The sequence below is a fragment of the Pseudorca crassidens genome, chromosome 20 (genome assembly GCF_039906515.1).
Source record: "Pseudorca crassidens isolate mPseCra1 chromosome 20, mPseCra1.hap1, whole genome shotgun sequence".
In the NCBI taxonomy this organism is placed as follows: Eukaryota; Metazoa; Chordata; class Mammalia; order Artiodactyla; family Delphinidae; genus Pseudorca; species Pseudorca crassidens.
Window position 1 is genome coordinate 13,736,899 of NC_090315.1, and position 18,097 is coordinate 13,754,995.

The 18,097-nt window shown below is 57.7% G+C and overlaps 1 protein-coding gene across 5 annotated transcripts; it reads left to right on the plus strand.

Moving 5' to 3' along the window:
• The first annotated feature begins 1,363 nt into the window (after positions 1 to 1,363).
• Positions 1,364 to 15,468, plus strand: PRX (periaxin). 5 transcript variants are annotated; one of them, XM_067718025.1, is made up of 7 exons: positions 1,372 to 1,399; positions 5,059 to 5,102; positions 5,186 to 5,305; positions 5,432 to 5,557; positions 7,648 to 7,804; positions 10,817 to 11,013; positions 11,635 to 15,468. In XM_067718025.1, exons 4-7 carry the CDS (start codon positions 5,531 to 5,533, stop codon positions 15,256 to 15,258), a joined length of 4,005 nt encoding a protein of 1,334 aa, XP_067574126.1. In that variant the 5' UTR covers positions 1,372 to 1,399; positions 5,059 to 5,102; positions 5,186 to 5,305; positions 5,432 to 5,530; the 3' UTR covers positions 15,259 to 15,468. The 5 variants fall into 5 exon arrangements, with proteins under 5 accessions (XP_067574128.1, XP_067574126.1, XP_067574125.1 ...); XM_067718027.1 differs by lacking the exon at positions 11,635 to 15,468 and having other exon boundaries at positions 1,364 to 1,399; positions 5,190 to 5,305; positions 10,817 to 11,483; XM_067718024.1 differs by lacking the exon at positions 1,372 to 1,399 and having other exon boundaries at positions 5,084 to 5,102; positions 5,190 to 5,305.
• The last annotated feature ends 2,629 nt before the right edge of the window (positions 15,469 to 18,097 follow it).

Consider the following 18,097-nt stretch of genomic DNA (forward strand, 5'->3'; position numbering starts at 1 on the left):
CTAGTCCCCCATGCCCTCGTGCCCTCGGGAGTAGGCCCCAACTGCTCAGTGTAGGGTGGGGGATGAATTCGCAGAGGGGCCAGAGAGCTGATGTGAAGGGTGAGGGTGCCGACGGAGCTGAGGGCCTGGTGGCCCTGCCTGGCCGGACAATGGGGCCGAAGCTGCTGACATGCATTTTGGGGGTAATCCCCAGCCTCTTCCCAGCCCCAGCCCCAGGCCCGGGCTCAGAGAGCCAGGAGCATCCGAGGCAGCGGCCGGGTGGGTGTGAGGGGCATGTGGGGGTACTTGTGCTCCCTGTGCCGCCCCCCGGGGTCTGGTGAGTCAGGGCAGGCTGGGGGCCGGGGGTCAGGGGATCAGGGTGAGGCCTAGTGGCCTTGGTTTGGGAGTTGGGCAGGTCTGGGTTCAAATTCTGATGCTACCTATTACCTGCTGTGGGTGACCTTGGTGTCATTCCCCTCTCTGAGCCTCCTTGTCTGTTTTATGCAGGGGACAGACGTGTGTTGCAGGGTCTTTGGGGTCCAGCAGAACTGAGGTTGGACCCCAGCTCCACGCCCCCCTGCTGTGCAGCTAAAAATTGGGCATAATCTATCTTGCGTCCTTGATTCCAGGAGCCGAGCTTTGGGTGCCCAGCACAGTATTTAGTACATGATAGGTGCCCCCTGAAATGGCAACTCCATTAAACAGAGAAGTGGGGCTCCCCTGGCCCCAGTCTCACTCAGACCAAAAGTCCCCTGACAAGTCTAGCTGGTCCCCTACTTTGTGTGAAGAATACAAAATAGGTATAAGTAGCATTCACTCCGGGCCAGGCTTTATTAAAGTTTTTAGTCTCTCTTAACTCATTTTATCTTCACAAGAAACCCATAAGGTGGGCACTTTTACTATCCCTGTTTTAGAGATGAAGAAACAGGTCGAGAAAGATGCTGCGACTTGCCGAAGTTCACACAGCCGGGACGTGGCTGAGCTGGGATTTGAACCCATATTGACCAGGAGAGGGAGTAGAAGTTTAATCTAGGGGCCCCAGGAACCAGCGGGGCCATGCCTGGGTGTGGAAGCCAGGGAATAGTGCTGGTGAGGGGCTGAGTCTCCAAGTGGCACCAGCAACGTGCAAATCCCAGGAGCGGGGCTCAGGGTGGAGGTCTCAGCCCAGGCAAGGGAACAGCACCGGGCTGTCTTGGCTTCTCTTCTGTGGTTCCCACCCCCTTGCGGGTGGACATAGCTGGGAGATGGGGATGTTTGTTTCCCTACCACCCACCCTCTGGTGATGTCATACCTCGGCAGCCAATGGCTGGGGTCTCCCCCTCCTCCCCCTCCTCCCCCTCCCCATTCCTTTTCCCCCCCAGCTTGGGGCTGGGGCTGAGCAGACGGACCAGGAGCTCTCGAGGTGTCTGGAGGCCCAGTGGTAAGAGACCGGCCCGCCAGTTCCCTTCCTGGCCAGGCTGAGAAGCCCTGGGAATGAGACCCAGGATCTTGGGAGGTGCTGGGAGGGTGTCTAGGGCCCAGGAGGCTGCGTGGTATAGGAGTTAAAGGTACAGACCTTGAACCTGGGTTCAAATCCCAATGTTCTCTTCTTTCTAGCTGTGTCGTCTTGGGCAAGATATTTCGTTCTCTGTGCCTCTGCTTTCCCATCTCTAAAATGGGCTGAGGGAGGCTACCTCCCAGGGCTGACATGAGAGTAAATGCATTGCTGCTTATAAAGAGCCGGGGCAGGATGCTGAGGGTGGGACAGACCTTTTTGTCCCTGTAATAGAGAGCTGGGGAGGCAAGGCTGATCTTGTTGGTTGGAGGCTGGTGCCCGAGCTGCATTTTGTCCCTCACCCAAAGCTCCTCTTTGGTAGGGGAGAAAGTGGGGCCACTGTGAGCAAAGGCTGGATATGAGACACTTTGAGATGCACAGACACGCTTGCGGTCAGAGACCAGTTTATGTTCCTTGAGCACTTACTGTATTCTCTGAATATTCAAAGCACCTGCTCTTGTCTCACAATTCCTCAAAGCCAGTCTTATCGGCTCCATTTTATAGATGAAGAAACTGAGGCCCTGAGAGGTGCAATACCTTGCCCAAGTATTCAAACCTGAGGAGTGCTGGAGCAGGCCCTAATGGAGGCAGCTGGAAGCCACTGCCAGAATGCCTCTCCCCGCCACATCACTGGATGGCCTCAGACAACGCCTAGGGGCCCAGATGAGTCATGTCTACCCCCACTCCCATTGCAAGGGCACCAGATCCCTCTGGTGGTTGGGGTGGCTGAGGCTCTGAGAGGGGAGAATTCCTAAACGAGGTTGGCGCCAGCCATGGTGGGGGGAGGAGTGTACAGTGAGGCACATCTGGGGGATTCCTCAGCAGGCCCAGCTCGGCTGAGGGGCCCAGGGTACAAATGACAACCCCTCACCCCAGCCACCCTGAAGGGCATGAGTGACATCTTAAACGGGCATCTAAGTTGTGATTTCCCCAGGGAGGTGTTGTCAGGAGTTAATGAGCCCAGGCAGGGAAGGATCTTTGCACATAGTAAGTGCTCAAGAAATGGAGACTCTCAGAATTCTGGAAGCTCAGGAATGTACTAGGGCAGCGTCACAGGAATTGCTCAAGAAGTGGGCTGTTGGCCTGTGGAGGGTCTTGCCTGGCCTTGATTCTCCAGGGAATCTCCATTAGATCTTCCCCTAACACGAGTCAGCCCCCCCAACCCCACCTCCCTACCCCTCCTTCCCCTGCCTAGTGGGACAGGCAGATGTGGGAACAGAGAGTGCCCGGGGTTGGGCCCTTCCAAAGCTGCTTCCTTCCGAAGCTGCTCCCACCCCATCCCACCCCAGGAGCTGGGTACGTGGCTCAGGAAGGGCACAGCTGGGCTAAATATAACCTGGGCTGGGCAGCTGTCCCGGGCAGGGATGAAGAAGCAGGGCACTCTCTCTTGCCCTCACCCTGGCTGAGCTTCCTGTGCTAGCCTCTGGGTGTGAACTTCTCTGGCCTGTCCTGGAGCAGGGAGCTTGCGGCCTAGGGGATCCTCCCCTCCATCTCCACCACCTCCTACAAGTAGCAGGCTTCTCTCACCCCCAGCTCAGGATATTATATTATATCGGGGAGTCAGAGTTAGCATTTCAGACCTGGGTTCAAGTCCCAACTCCCTCACAGTGATATCCTGGCTCTCTCTATTTTTTTTTTTTTTGGCCAGGCCATGTGGCACGTGGGATCTTAGTTCCCTGACAAGGGATCGAACCCGGGCCTCCTGCAGTGGAAGCACGGAGTCCTAACCACTGGACCGCCAGGGAATTCCCTGTGATATCCCGTTTCTTAACCCTCATTTACTCATCAGTAAAATGGGGTACCATGAGGCCATGTCTATAAAGTGTCTGCCTGGCTCGGGGTTGGCACTGAGGTCCCTCTAAGAATGCCTGTTCCTGGCACCCTTGATCCCCTCTGCCCAGCCCAACTCCTGCCTCAGCTGTTTTGCTGCTTGGGCCTCCTCCAGTGCTCAGAGCCACCAACACAAGTGAAGGTACAGAGTTGGGGTCAAGGGCACAGGTCCTAGCTGTGTGACCCCGGACAGGTCACTTGCCCTCTCTGAGCCTCAGTTTTCAATCCTAAAATAGCCATCACATCCAGAGTGATTTCGAGGCCTAAGGGTGCCAGCATAAGGCCCGGTTCAGAGGAAATAATCCAGATGTGGGAGGGGCTGGGGGCTCACAGGGGAGACCAGGACCCCTAGGAGAGCCAGAGAGGAGCCTTCTGACACCGTGGGGGGGAAACCAGTGAAGTGGGTACAGCTGGAGCATTGAGGGGGTCCCTGTGTCCTCTATCCTGGCCAGTGGTGGGCTATGAAGGGCCATTGTGCAGCTGGGGGTGGGTGGGCAGGGGCGGAATGTGACTGGGCACAGCAGATGGGCTATTGTTTGAGGGAATGCGCCGCGTGAGGCCTGACCTTTCCCTGTGGAGTGGGGGTTGGCGGGTTGGCATGCCAGCTGGGGGCTGGGAGGACAAGGCCAGAGTCGGGGGCTCGGAGGAGGGAGATAGGATCCATCCCCTTTTCCCCAGAAGGGCCTGTCGGGGAGGTTTCCCAGCTCTACCTCCTTCTCGCTGTGTTGTGTGACCTTGAACGAGGTCCCTGGCCTCTCTCAGGGCTTAGGGTTTTCTCTTTTTTTTTTTTTAAATTATTTTTTATTGGAGTATAGTTGATTTACAATGTTGTGGGGTTAGGGTTTTCTGCGGTGAGGTGGAAAGTGACGGTCTTAGCACAGGACTGGCAAAGAGTAACCACGCAATGCCCATTAGTTATTATCTGTATGAGCAGCTGGAGCTTTCCGACAAGTTCAAGTCCTGGCTGGGTCATTTGTGACCCAGGAAAGTGACTTTCCTTCTCCCAGCCTCAGGTGTCTTCTTTGTAACAAGCTCAGCAATGGTATTGACCTCACAGGGGTGTTCTGAAATCCACATGCCATGACCCCCGTGGGATATTCGACACAAGATCAAGACCACAGGAAGTTCTTAGTGATAATCATAGCAAGTGCTTATGAAGTGCCCACCGTGTGCCTGGCACTGTACATTTACCAACACATTTGACCCTCCTAACAGCCCCGAGAGGTAGGTGCCCTCATTCTTCCCATTCTATAGATGAGGAGACTGAGGCACAGAGAGGTGAGGTGATTTGCCTACAGGGAGTACATGGCAGTGGATATAATGATTTTACAGTGAATTTGGCCCCCTCAGTCAGCTGAGGTGGTTGGCGTAGGGGCCCTGCTGTCAGAAAGGCCTAGGAGTCCGTTCTGGCTATACTGCTGTGTCACCTTGGATAAAGGTCTTCTGAGCCTTAGTGCCCCCACCTGCACTATAGGGATAGAGTACTCTTTTTTTTATTTTTTATTTTTTTTGGCCACACCATGCAGGATGCAGGATCTTAGTTCCCTGACCAGTGATCAAACCTGTGCCCCCTGCAGTGGAAGCGCGGAGTCCTAACCACTAGACTGCCAGGGAATTCCTGGGGATAGAGTATTGACAGAGTGTGGGAAGGCTCAGACACTCAGGAAGCAATCAGTGGGGTTAGCTGATAGTAATGCTCACGTTATTCTTCTTAGAGCCCCGGACCCAGGAGGCCCAAGGAGCTGGAGGTGACCCTGAGGTGAGCACTGGCTGGTGCCACATGCCCCTCCCTGCCCCTCCCTCGCCTGTCTGGAGCCTCATGACCTGGTCTCTCCCTGGCAGGCAGCGAGACCCCAGAGGAAGGGCGCGAGACCCCAGAGGAAGGGCGCGAGCCCCGCAGACGACTGTGCACCACCCCAGGCTGGGCTCCTGTTAGGAGGGGGTGCTTGTTCCCAGGCAGCGGTAAGAGGACAGCTGGGATGGGGGGGCCCTTCTCCCCTTCTCATACCCACCTTGACCTCTCCCTTTAAGCCCAGCCTTCTCCTCTTATCCTCTCCTGGCCTCAAGCCTCCATCCCTGCCCCTGCAGGCTCAGAGGCAGCTGCTCCATGCAGAACTGAAACTGGTCCTGCAGCAGAAGGGAGAGAGGAAGCAGGAGCCTGGGGCCCAGGTGACTCCCAGCAGCGCCATGGAGGCCAGGAGCCAGAGTGCTGAGGTGAGCGCCCAACACATCCTGCAAGGGGGACTTGTGGGGCCTTGGTGGGAGCACGGACTAGGGTAGCAAGGAAACACTTCCTGGCTTCTCTGTGCCTCAGTCTCCCCATCTGTGAAATGGAGATAGCTGCAGGGCCTATTTTATGGGTCAGTGTGAAGGAAAAAAAATTAACATTTGTAATGTGCTTAACACAGTACCTGGCACAGACTAAGATTCAAGGAAGCTAATTCATTGAGCATAATGGAATTATATTAATAATAATAAGTTTAAAAAAATAGAGTAGAAACCCTTCATCAGAAGAGGCAGGATGGTGTAGGGGTTAAAGACATGGGCTTTGGACCCATGGGCTTACATCCCAACCCTATCACTTCAGCTGTACAGCCCTGAACAGATGACCTGAACTTTCTAACCCTCAGTTTCCCCATCGGTGAAATGGGGCAATGGTCCCCACCTCTGAGGGTACTGAGGACTCACACTTGTGTCATTTGCCCAGGGCCTGGTACCTAGGAAGCCTCCTCGAATGTTAACGGCTTTCACTGTTATGGAGACAGGGCACTAGCACTGACTGCATCCCATTGGATGCCAGGCACAGAGTGGGTCTCCTTTTACAGGAGTCAAGCTGAGGCTGAGGGGTGGCAGGCAGGGAGTAAAGTGCACGGAGGCCACCGCCTACAGGACGGCTTATGGGCTCTGAGGTCACAGACCTGAGGTTGAGGCCCCACCGCTTAACTTGCTGTGTGGCATTTGGCAGTCACTTCACTTCTCTGGACTTTTGTGTCCTACTCGGTGACTGCCCAAGCTGCGGGGAGGATGAAAGGAGATGCCACACATAAAATGCTTAGCCCAGGGCCTAAGGGTGGTAGTGATGGTCATGCTTTTCCTTGCTGCCTCTACTACAACTCTTCCTACCCCTTCTCACCATGCTCCGCCCAGCTCTCCAGTCCCGGGGCCACTCTGTGGAGCATCGGCCAGACCTGCTTTCCCCTCTCCAAGCCCTGGGCTCAACCCCAGTCTGTACCAGCCTCAATGCACTGCCCACTACAGCAACCCCTCACATCTCTGTTGCTTCAGGTCTCAGCTCACAGTCAGAGACTCCTTCCAGTACACCCACGTTACCCAACTTTACAGTAGGGAAATGGGTCCAGAGAGGGCAAAGTCCCCCCCCACCCGCCCAAGACACACAGCAGATTGGGTTCCTGGATGGCTGTGGAACTGAGGCCTTTCACTGTTTCTTCTGGGAAGGCCGGGTGCAGATCCCACAATGCACTGCTGGGCCAGGGCCATGTCAGCACCATTTACAGTAAATACCAGGAATACCACGTCTGCCAGCCCACCACTCATTACCCACGCACCCTTCTTCACTGGATTCCCTCTCCAATGGGCGTTATGCAGGGCTTGGGGTCATAGAGTCCACAATGGGGCACAGTCCCACACATCAAGCCTTCAACGAGGCCAGTCCCACCTGCACCCCTCCATACCGCACCACTAAGGGTCGGCCCTTTCTTCGGGACCCCATCCTCCATCCCACCCCTGTTCTGCGGTTATTAAAGCCCCTCCCCATAGTTCAAGCCCGTCCACAGACTATGGGTCCCCTCCGCACCTCCACGGTTACACTGCACCCATCTATCTTTCGCCGCTCCTCTCAGGCAACCGTCCTCTATCCGCAAATGCTCCAACCCTAGCCCCGCCCCAACTGGCCACGCCCCTCGGGGGGGGGAGGCACAGCCCCGCCCTCATGTCAGGCCCGCCTCTCAGTCGCAACTCAGGTTCCCTCTGGCCTCCCCACCACGCCCCTCCTCTACAACACCGCCCCGCGCCCCGCCTCTCCCGATAGCGGTCTTTGGGGCTCCACCAGGCCTGTGAGCCTCGAGAGCCGTTGAACCCTTTCGCGGGGTGTCACTGAGCGAGCGGCCCTCGTGCTCACTTAAAGGGGAGATGCTGGAGAGGGTGGGCCCGCACAACCTGCCTGAGCCCCGCCGAGGCGCCTGTGGCCTGAGGACCCGGTTAAGAGCCGCTTTTAAGCTCAATGGCGGGCTCTGGGCGAAGTCCCGCCCTAGCGCCCCTTGGCGACCGCTCGCCGCCCTCCGCAGGAGCTGAGGCGGGCGGAGTTGGTGGAGATCATCGTGGAGACGGAGGCGCAGACAGGGGTCAGTGGCATCAACGTAGCCGGCGGCGGCAAGGAGGGAATCTTCGTCCGCGAGCTGCGTGAGGACTCACCTGCGGCCAGGAGCCTCAGCCTGCAGGAAGGTGAGTGGGGCGGGGGCATGGGGCGGGGCTTTCCTGAGGGGGCGGGGTTGGGAAGCTGCCCTGGGTACCGGGACCAGGAGGCGGGGTTAAGGGCTAGGGGCGGGGCTTTGTGTTACCAATCGGCTTTGCGGTTGATCCGAGCAGGAGCTCTGGAGGTTCATTGTCTCAGTTCGACTCCCAGATGTGCGGTTTACTATCTTGTAATCTTTCTGTGCCTCGGTTTTTACACCTCTAAAATGGGACTAATTCTAGTACTTATTTCATAGGGTTATTACGTGGATTAAATGTTTGAAAACACAGCAAGTAGCTAAGTGGCACATGGTAAGCACTAAGTAAGTGCTAGTTATTGTTTTGTTGTTGAGGCTGAAGAAAAGAGGCGGAGTTAACAACTTGGAGGGGGTGGGGAGGGGAGCTTAGTAAGGGATATTTTAGGTAACACGGCTGAGGCTGACGCGATTTATTCATGCAACAACTATTTACTAAGTGCCTTCTATTTCCAGATATTATTCTGGGTGCTTGGGCTACTGAAGTGAACAAAACAGATAACACTCTGCACTTATGGAGCTTACGTTCTAGTAAGGAGAGACATATTTAAGCAAAATGTGTAAGATACACAGTAAATTAGAAGGCGATATATGCTTATGGATGCCAGGACAGAAGCTGCATTTTTAAAAATTAATTAATTAATTAATTAATTTATTTATTTATTTATGGCTGCGTTGGGTCTTCATTGCTGCTCCCGGGCTTTGTCTAGTTGCGGCGATTGGGGGCTGCTCTTTGTAATGGTGGGCGGGCTTCTCATTGCAGTGGCTTCTCTTGTTGCGGAGCACAGGCTCTAGGCGCGTGGGATTCAGTAGTTGTGGCGCGTGGGCTCAGTAGTTGTGGCTCACGGACTCTAGAGCGCAGTCTCAGTAGTGTGGCGCACAGGCTTAGTTGCTCTGCGGCATGTGGGATCTTCCCGGACCAGGGCTCGAACCCGTGTCCCCTGCATTGGCAGGCGGATTCTTAACCACTGTGCCACCGGGGAAGTCCCGGAAGCTGCATTTTTAAATAGGGTGAGCCAGGAAGACCAGAAAGGCCTGAAGAAGGGAAGGGAATGAGCTATGTGGCCATCTGGAGGAGCATTCCAGGCAGAGAGAACAGCCAGTGCAAATGCCCCAAGATGGGAGCATGCCTGGCTTGTTGGAGGAACAGCAAGGAAGCCAGGGTGGATGGAGTGGAGTTAGTGAAGAGTAGAGTAAGAGATGAGGCCAGAGAGGTAAGAGAAAGGGTAGTTTTTAGAGGGCTTTATAGGCCATGAGGAAGACTTTGACTTTTAATCTGGAAGGTTTGTGAGTTGAAGAAAGAACGTGAATTGACTGTGTTGAAATGCTGTGTTAGCGGTAGACTGGGAGTGGTGGGGGGCAGGATGGGGAGAAGGAAAAGAGGCTACTGTGTTTTTCCAGGTAAGAGATTGGTGATGCTTGGGGCCAAAAGAGCGTTATTGGAGATGAAGAGAAGGGTTTGGATTCTGGATATCATTTGGGTCTCAAGCAGGGGTTCAAGCAGATGAAGTCTGGGACTTGACCGTTGGACTTAACTACACAGAGGTCACTGCATAGCATCTTGAGAGGAGCAGTTCAAGGCTCTGGGAAGCGGGTGTCAAAAGTGTAATCAGAGAGGTGGAAATAATGCAGCTAGACAACTCAATGCATTTTGCCATCCAGGCGAAGCGCCTTCAGGACTGGATATGGGGTGGGCTGGAAAGAGAGGGATCAAGGATGTGTCCAGGGATTCTTGACCTGAGAATGGAGTTGGTAGTTCCACAAATGGGGAACACTGGGGTGGATCTTGTTTGCAGGAAAACCAGGAATAGAATTTGGATCTGTCAGATGAGAGGTGGATCCCAAGGTGGACATGTGGAGGGCTAGTTGGATATTTGAGTCTAGGATGGAGGGGGGAGTGCTGGGCTGGAGAGATACGCTTGGGAGTCAGCATATTTATGCTCTTTAAACTTCTGAATCTGGATGAGCTTCCCAAAGGGATGAGTGTAGCATGTAGATGGACCAGAGTAGAGGTCCAAGGCCTGAGCTCTGGGACTGTGTGTCTTTAAGAGGTCTGGGAGATGGGGAGGAACCATCCCAGGAGGCTGAGAAGGAACCTCGAGGGAGGTTCCAGAAGGTGTGGCACCCTGGAAGCCGAGCCAAGCAAGTAGATGAAGGAGAGGAGAGTGAAGCTGCGTCTCAAGCAGGAGTTCAAGCAGATGAAGTCTGGGACTTGACCGTTGGACTTAACTACACAGAGGTCACTGCATGGGACCTTGAGAGGAGCAGTTCAAGGCTCTGGGAGGGGGGATGTAAAAAGTGTAATTGGAGAACTGGAAATAATGCAGCTAGACAACTCAATGAATTTTGCCATCAAGCTGAACAGGTAAATGGGGCAGGAGCTCCAGAAGGAGTGAGGTCAAGACAAACTTTCTTATGGGAGAAAGAATGGTATGTTGTATGCTGATGGGAATAATGTAGACGAGAAGGACAAATTGATAACGTGGGGAGAGAGGGGAGAATTGCTGGAGTGTGTCCCTGAAAAGGTGGTGGAGGGATTGACCAGAGCTAGGAGTGGGGATGGTTTATCAAATTGATAACGTGGGGAGAGAGTGGAGAAAATCGCCACAGGATCAGAGGGTTGAATAATGGGGCGGGAGCTTCTGGAAGTTCTCTTCTGATTCTGTTCTCTCAGTAAAAGAAGCAAAGTTAGTGTCTGAAGTGTGAGGATGGGGGAGGGGTGTGACCTGAATGGGCTTGGATTTGCTCAGTGAAGGAGACGGGGCTAAGGCCGAGGCCGTGGCTTTGTCCTTAAGTGTCAGAACCTCAAACCAGGAGGAACTTTGCCTCTCAATCTTGTGCTCGGGTATAGGCGGGGCCAAAAATTTGGGAGGCGCCTCGCTGCACAGGCTCCAGAGAAGTGGGCGGAACCAGGCCTGGGCGGAGCCGAGAGATGCCCACGCCCCGCCCACCTCCACCTGGCCTGCAGGGGACCAGCTGCTGAGCGCCCGAGTGTTCTTCGAGAACTTCAAGTACGAGGACGCACTACGCCTGCTGCAATGCGCCGAGCCTTACAAGGTCTCCTTCTGCCTGAAGCGCACTGTGCCCACCGGGGACCTGGCGCTGCGGCCTGGGACCGTGGCCGGCTACGAGATCAAGGGCCCGCGGGCCAAGGTGGCCAAGCTGGTACGCGTGCTTAGCCCGGTTACGGCCCTGGACTGCCCCAGCGATCCTGTCTCTGCGCCGTGAGCCCCACTGCCCCACACTGGTGGGCCAGCCTTGCCCTCTGTCTTGTCACTAACCCAGCGCTAATCCCATCCACTGCCTCCTGTTCTCTGCCCCTAAACTCCTCCCTGGGGAGGGGGACCCACTCATCCCAAACCAGGACCCTCACCCACCTCGCCAGGCGTCCTGAACCAGGGCGCTCTGAACCAGAGAGGCCAGGTTCAAGCCTGAGGGCAGCTCATTTACCGTTGAGTGACCCTTGACAGCTTTCTTCCCCTCCTTGGGCCTCAGTTTCCCCATCTCTAGAGTGAGGGTTTGGGGGAAAATCCTGGAGGAGGAGCCAGAAGTCTTGGGTCACAGTTTCTATACTCCTGTTGATTCACTGTAAGATTCTAAATAAAGTCTTTGCCTTCTGGGGCAGTAAGGGTGAAGTGACAGGCAGGAAGTGGGGATGGTGTTCTGGGGACAAGATGCTCAATCCAGCACATCCCCAGCCTGGTAAAATAACCACGTGGGGCTCCCCCCGTCCACCCCAGGCCTCCCACTGTCCCACCGCCTGCTGCCTCTCTCCTCTCTCCCCAGAACATCCAGAGTCTGTCCCCTGTGAAGAAGAAGAAGATGGTGGTGCCCGGGGCCCTGGGGGTCCCTGCAGACCTGGCCCCTGTTGACGTCGAATTCTCCTTTCCCAAGTTCTCCCGTCTGCGTCGAGGCCTCAAAGTCGAGGCTGTCAAAGGTCCTGTCCCAGCTGCCCCCACCCGCCGGCGCCTCCAGCTGCCTCGGCTACGTGTCCGAGAAGTGGCCAAAGAGGCCCAGGTAGCCCGACTGGCCGCTGCAGCTCCTCCCCCCAGGAAGGCCAAAGCAGAGGCCGAGGGGGCTGCAGGAGCCCGATTCACAGCTCCCCAGGTGGAGCTGGTTGGGCCTCGGCTGCCGGGTGCTGAGGTGGGTGTCCCCCAGGTCGCAGCCCCCAAGGGGGAGGTGGCCCCTGCAGCAGAGGTAGTCAGCGGCTTTGCCCTCCACTTGCCAACCCTTGGGCTGGGAGCCCCAGCTGCACCTGCTGTGGAACCTGCGGCTGGAGGGATCCAGGTCCCACAAGTGGAGCTGCCCACCTTGCCCTCGCTACCCACTCTGCCCACACTTCCCTGTCTGGAGACCCGGGAAGGGGCTGCGGCAGTGACGGTGCCCACCCTGGACGTGGCAGCGCCTACAGTGGAGGTGGACCTGGCCTTGCCTGGTGCAGAGGTGGAAGCCCGAGTAGAGGCGCCTGAGGTGGCCCTGAAGATGCCCCGCCTCAGTTTTCCCCGCTTTGGGGCTCGAGCAAAAGAAGTTGCCGAGGCCAAGGTGGCCAAGGGCAGCCCTGAGGCCAGGGTGAAGGGGCCCAAACTTCGAATGCCCACCTTTGGGCTTTCTCTCCTGGAGCCCCGGCCCGCTGCCCCTGAAGCCGTTGAGAGCAAGCTGAAGCTGCCCACCATCAAGATGCCCTCCTTTGGCATCGGGGTCTCGCCGCCTGAGGCCAAGGAGGCCAAGGGGCCTGAGGTGAAGCTCCCCAAGGCCCCAGATGTCAAGCTCCCCAAAATGCCCGAGGCGGCCCTTCCAGATGTGCGACTCCCAGAGGTGGAGCTCCCCAAAGTGTCAGAGATGAAACTCCCAAAGGTGCCGGAGATGGCCGTGCCAGAGGTGAGGCTTCCAGAGGTGCAGCTGCCGAAAGTCCCTGAGGTGAAACTCCCAAAGGTGCCGGAGATGGCCGTGCCCGAAGTGCAGCTCCCGAAAGTTCCGGAGCTGAAGCTGCCGAAGGTACCCGAGATGAAATGCCCCGAAATGAAACTCCCGAAGGTGCCCGAGATGGCTGTGCCAGAGGTGCGACTCCCAGAGGTACAGCTGCCAAAAGTCTCGGAGATAAAACTGCCCAAGTTGCCCGAGATGGTCGTGCCGGACGTGCACCTCCCGGAAGTGCAGCTGCCAAAGGTGTCGGAGATGAAAGTCCCCGAGATGAAGCTCCCGAAGGTGCCCGAGATGGTCGTGCCGGACGTGCACCTCCCGGAAGTGCAGCTGCCAAAGGTCTCAGAGCTAAAACTCCCCAAGTTGCCCGAGATGGTCGTGCCGGACGTGCACCTCCCGGAAGTGCAGCTGCCAAAGGTGTCGGAGATGCGGCTGCCGGAAGTGCAGGCGCCAAAGGTCCCGGATGTGCATCTGCCGAAGGCACCTGAGGTGAAGCTGCCCAAGGCTCCGGAGGTGCAGCTAAAAGCTGCCAGGGCAGAGGAAGCAGAGGGGGTGGAATCTGGCTTCAAGATGTCCAAGATGACCATGCCCAAGCTAGGGAGGGCAGAGTCCCCATCTCGCGGCAAGCCAGATGAGGCAAGTGCTGAGGTCTTGGGGAAGCTGGTGACACTTCCCTGTCTGAAGCCAGAGATGGGCAGCGAGGCTCGTGTGGGCGTCCCCCCTCTCACACTGCCCTCAGTGAAACTAGACCTGCCCGGGGCCTTCGGCCTGGAGGGGCAGGTCCCAGCAGCCGACGTGGGCAAGGTGGAGCAGTCAGAAGCCCCTGGGGTGGTAGCAGGGGTCAGGGAAATGGCCTTCTGGTTGCCCTCCGTTGAGATTGTCACGCCACAGCTGCCCACAGTGGAGGCTGAGGAAAGGCAAGTAGAGGTGACGGAGGTGAAAGTCAAGCCTTCCTCCAAGTTCTCCCTGCCCAAGTTTGGACTCTCGGGGCCAAAGGTGACCAAGGCAGAGGCTGAGGGGGCCGGACGAGCCGCCAAGCTAAAGGTGTCCAAGTTTGCCATCTCACTCCCCAAAGCTCGGGTGGGCACCGAGGCGGAGGCCAGAGGGACGGGGGAGGCAGGCCTGCTGCCCGCCCTCGATCTGTCCATCCCACAGCTCAGCCTGGATTCCCATCTGCCCACAGGCAAGGTGGAGGTGGCAGGGACTGACGCCAAGCTCAAGGGGTCCAGGTTCAGCCTGCCCAAGTTTGGGGTCAGAGGCCGGGACAGCGAGGCAGGAGAACTAGTGCCAGGGGCGACTGAGTTGGAGGGCAAGAGCAGGGGTTGGGATGCGAGGGTGAAGATGCCCAAGCTGAAGATGCCCTCCTTTGGGCTGGCTCGAGGGAAGGAAGCAGAAATCCAGGGGGGGCGAGTCAGCCCCGGGGAAAAGCCAGAGTCCACGGCTGTGCAGCTTAAGATCCCTGAGGTGGAATTGGTTACTCTGGGGGCCCAGGAGGAAGGGCAAATGTCCGCCACCAGGCAGGTGGGCACTGAGGGCCAGGATGGGGGGCCGAGGGGGCCGCTCTGCATCTCCCTGCCCCAGGTGGAGCTGCCCAGCTTTGGGGAGGCTGACCTGGGTGCCACCCCCGGGCAGCAGGCCAAGAATGCACCTCCTCCAGCAGAGGGCACACCAGGCTATAGGATCCAGGTGCCTCAGGTGACCTTGTCTCTACCTGGAGCCCAGGTGGTGGGTGGTGAGCCGCTCGAGGGTGAGGGTGTCTTCAAGATGCCCGCTGTGACAGTGCCCCAGCTTGAGCTGGACGTGGGGCTGAGCCGAGAGGGGCAGGCGGGTGAGGCGGCCACAGGTGAGGGCGGGCTGAGGCTGAAGATGCCGACGCTGGGGGCTAGGGATGCGGCGGGGGGTGAGGGGCCTAGGGACCAGCCCCCAGGGGCCGAGTGCCCCTTCCGCCTCTCGCTGCCTGACGTGGAGCTCTCCCCGCCCGCTGTGGGCAGCCATGCTGAATACCAGGTGTCTGAGGGCGAGGGGGATGCCGGACACAAGCTCAAGGTGCGGCTGCCCCGGTTCAGCCTGGCACGGGCCAAGGAGGGGGTTGAGGAGTCCGAGAAGGCCAAGAACCCAAAACTCAGGCTGCCCCGCGTGGGCTTCAGCCAGAGCGAGGCGGCCAGTGGGGAAGGCTCCCCCAGCCCCGAGGACGAGGAAGAGGAGGGCTGCGGGGAAGGGGCCTCCGGGCGCCGGGGCCGCGTCCGCGTCCGCTTGCCCCGTGTGGGCCTGACTACCCCCTCCAAGGCCCCTCGGGGGCAGGAGGGCGAGGCAGCCCCCAAGTCACCTGGAGGGGAGAAGTCACCCAAGTTCCGCTTCCCCCGGGTGTCCCTAAGCCCCAAGGCCCAGGAGGAAGGTGGATTCCGGGTCCGGCTGCCCAACGTGGGGTTTTCGGAGACGGGGCCTCCAGGCCCCACGAGGATGGAGGGGGCTCAGGCTGCCGTCATCTGAAACCCCTCAGCAGAGGGAGACTCCCCTCCCGTCTTCCCATCCCCCTCCTCGTTTTGTGTGTGAGATAACTAGCACTAACGCTCAGAGGGCTGGGAGGCGGGCGACTGACCGGGTCAGGGCCGGGGAGTCCGTGCCTGACTCTTTGGCAGGAGTGCCCGTACCTTGCCAAGCCATGTGAATAAAATAATCCAGAGGTAGCTTTGTGTCAGGTCTCCTCTGTGTGTGTGTTTGTTGGGGGGTGGGGCGCGGGTGCAGAGAAAGGAGTCCCTTGAGGATGGCCTGAAAGGATGCTTTGTGCAGTGAGACAGGCCACCCCTGGTCTGAGGAGACTCTGGGAGGCCTTGGGGTGGGCCCGGTGGGAGGGGGCTGTCCTAGCCCTTCAGAATTCCCAGGGGCCTCTGAGCTGGGGAAGTTCCCCAGCAGAACCCAGCTGCGGGACCCCTCTGCAGGAGACTCTGCCTGTGCTGCGGGACCCACTCCTGCCAGGACAACCCCAGGGCCTCCACCCCAGGCACCCGGCTGCCCTCTTAGGACTAAGTCCCAGGGTCCTCAGCCCCTACTGGGGCTGGACCTCAGCCTCCAGGGACCCATCTCCACTCAGGATCCAAGTCCCTAAGCCCCCTCCAGGGTCCCCAGGCTCCCCCATTTCTCTCTGAGATGCCCTAGACAAGCTGTCTAGTCCCGAATCTCCCCCTGATGCCACTATAGCCACTCCTCCACTCTCTTCACATCTCCGCCCTCCCATTCTAGAGGAAGAAGGGCTATAGATCAGTGCCCTTGAGTTGTCCAAACTCCCCACTTGGCTTCCTTCAAGCCGACCCCGCCTTGGGTCACTCACGACCCATCACACGCTTCCTCTTCATGCGCACCAGACATGGCAGGAGTTACCTACGTTCCTGGTGCGCACCCCCTGCCCAGGCCCCCAGCATTTGAGGTTTTCCTCCTCTCAGTGGCCTGTCTGGCCACGCTCAGGGCCTCTTCTGTCTCCCGTGTCCTGACTTCTCAGGGCTCCTTCCTCCTTCCTGAGCGCTCTCTTCTCTCTCTCTCTCTCCCCCGCACTCCTTCTCTCTCTCCTCCTGTCCCTTGGGCCCTCAGGGCTCCTCCCAGGCCCTCATCCATCCCCACACCCTCCTTGGGCCATGTTGCCCTCCCCTCGGCTTCCACTCCTCACCTCTGTGCTGATAATTCCCCAAATCTCTCCTGGGTCCACTCGGGCCTCCAGTGCACGTCTGCATCTCTGCACACCCCCCTGACGTCTCCTGGACACTAGGAGGTTGTGTCCAGTGGTTCAGAGCTTGGCTCGAGAGCCAGACTGCTCAAGGTCAAAGCCTGCCTCTGGTACCCACCTGGGTGATCTTAGGCATTAAAAAAATTTCTTTTGGCCTCTACTTTCTTTTCCATAAAATAGAGGTATTGAGATGTATATTGTAAGGATCAGATAAGGGTTCTAAAGCACTCAGAACGGGGAATTCCCTGGTGGTGGTCCAGGGATTAGGACTCTGTGCTCTCACTGCTAAGGGCCTGGATTCAATCCTGATCTGGGAACTAAGATTCCAACAAGCCGCATGGCCAAAATAAATAAATAAAAATTAAAAAAAAAACAAACCGGGCTTCCCTGGTGGCACAGTGGTTGAGAGTCCGCCTGCCGATGCAGGGGACGCGGGTGTGTGCCCCGGTCCCGGGAAGATCCCACATGCCGCGGAGCGGCTGGGCCCATGAGCCGTGGCCGCTGAACCTGCGCGTCCGGAGCCTGTGCTCCGCAACGGGAGAGGCCACAACAGTGAGAGGCCCGCGTACCGCAAAAAAAAAAAAAACAACCCAACAACACTCAATACCCTTTTAAATGTTTTAATGTTAAATTTCCTAACGTCCTCTCTGCCAAACTGCTCCCGGTCCATGTCCCATCCCTCTCAGGGCCAGAGCCCTGCACGGCTCCCTCCTTCCCCCCAACCTGGCCTCCTGTGTGTCTCATCCATCTGCCTCTTGCCCCGCCTCCCCAACCTTCCCACCTGGACCCTGCTGCAGGCTGGGGCCCTCCACTCTTGCCCCCTCCAATCCACTCTTCTTCACACAGTAGCTTTCTGATACTCAGATCTGACCCTGGGGAGTTTCCTGGTGGTCTAGTGGTTAGGATTCGGCTCTGTCACTGCTGTGGCCCGGGTTCGATCCCTGGTCAGGGAACTGAGAAACTGCAAGCCGCGTGGTGCAGCTAAAATTTAAATAAAGAAATAAAGAAATATCTGAACCTGCCCTTCCTTGTTCAAAGTCCTTCCGTGGCTCCCCAGTGCCCTCAGGACAAAGTCCAGACTCCTTAGCCTGGCATTTAAGACCCTTTGCAACATGGCCCCCCTGTAGCCACGCCTCCCCAGGGCAGCCACAGGCAGGGGGGCAGCTGTTTTCTGAACACAGCCGCACACACAAATCCCCTAGCTCGGGAAGCCTGCCGTTCCTCACCTCTGTTTAGGAATGTCCCATTCCTCTATGCCCGAGGCCCACGATCAGACTCGCCTCTCCGTCGACCCTTCTCCTGTCCAGCCCCTCTAGGGTTCCGCCACTGGACGGGGGAGGGGGCATTACCTGCCACCCCACCCCCCCATTCCAGCCAGGGGCTCAGGTCTCCAACAACAGAACCAGAGCCACTTAGCAACGCTGGAACCCATTCAGGGGGGCTTGGGGCCCCTCATCCCAAGCCAGGAGGTCTTCAGGGTAGGGGTGCACCCCCTGGCAGACTTGCTCTGCGGCCCAGGTGTCTGGGGGTTGTCAGGGAGGTGGGGGTGAACCTCGCAGGGCGAGGCACGAGTGCAGTTCTCTTTCCCCCACTGGGGAGGCCTCGGGGCCA

Bases quoted from the DNA above. Each gene is read 5' to 3' on its own strand.
- PRX (XM_067718023.1), top strand. From the start codon at position 10,579: ATGGGCTTGGATTTGCTCAGTGAAGGAGACGGGGCTAAGGCCGAGGCC. The intron at 11,014-11,634 runs GTACGCGTGCTT...CTCTCTCCCCAG, and splicing joins GGGCCAAGGTGGCCAAGCTG to AACATCCAGAGTCTGTCCCC.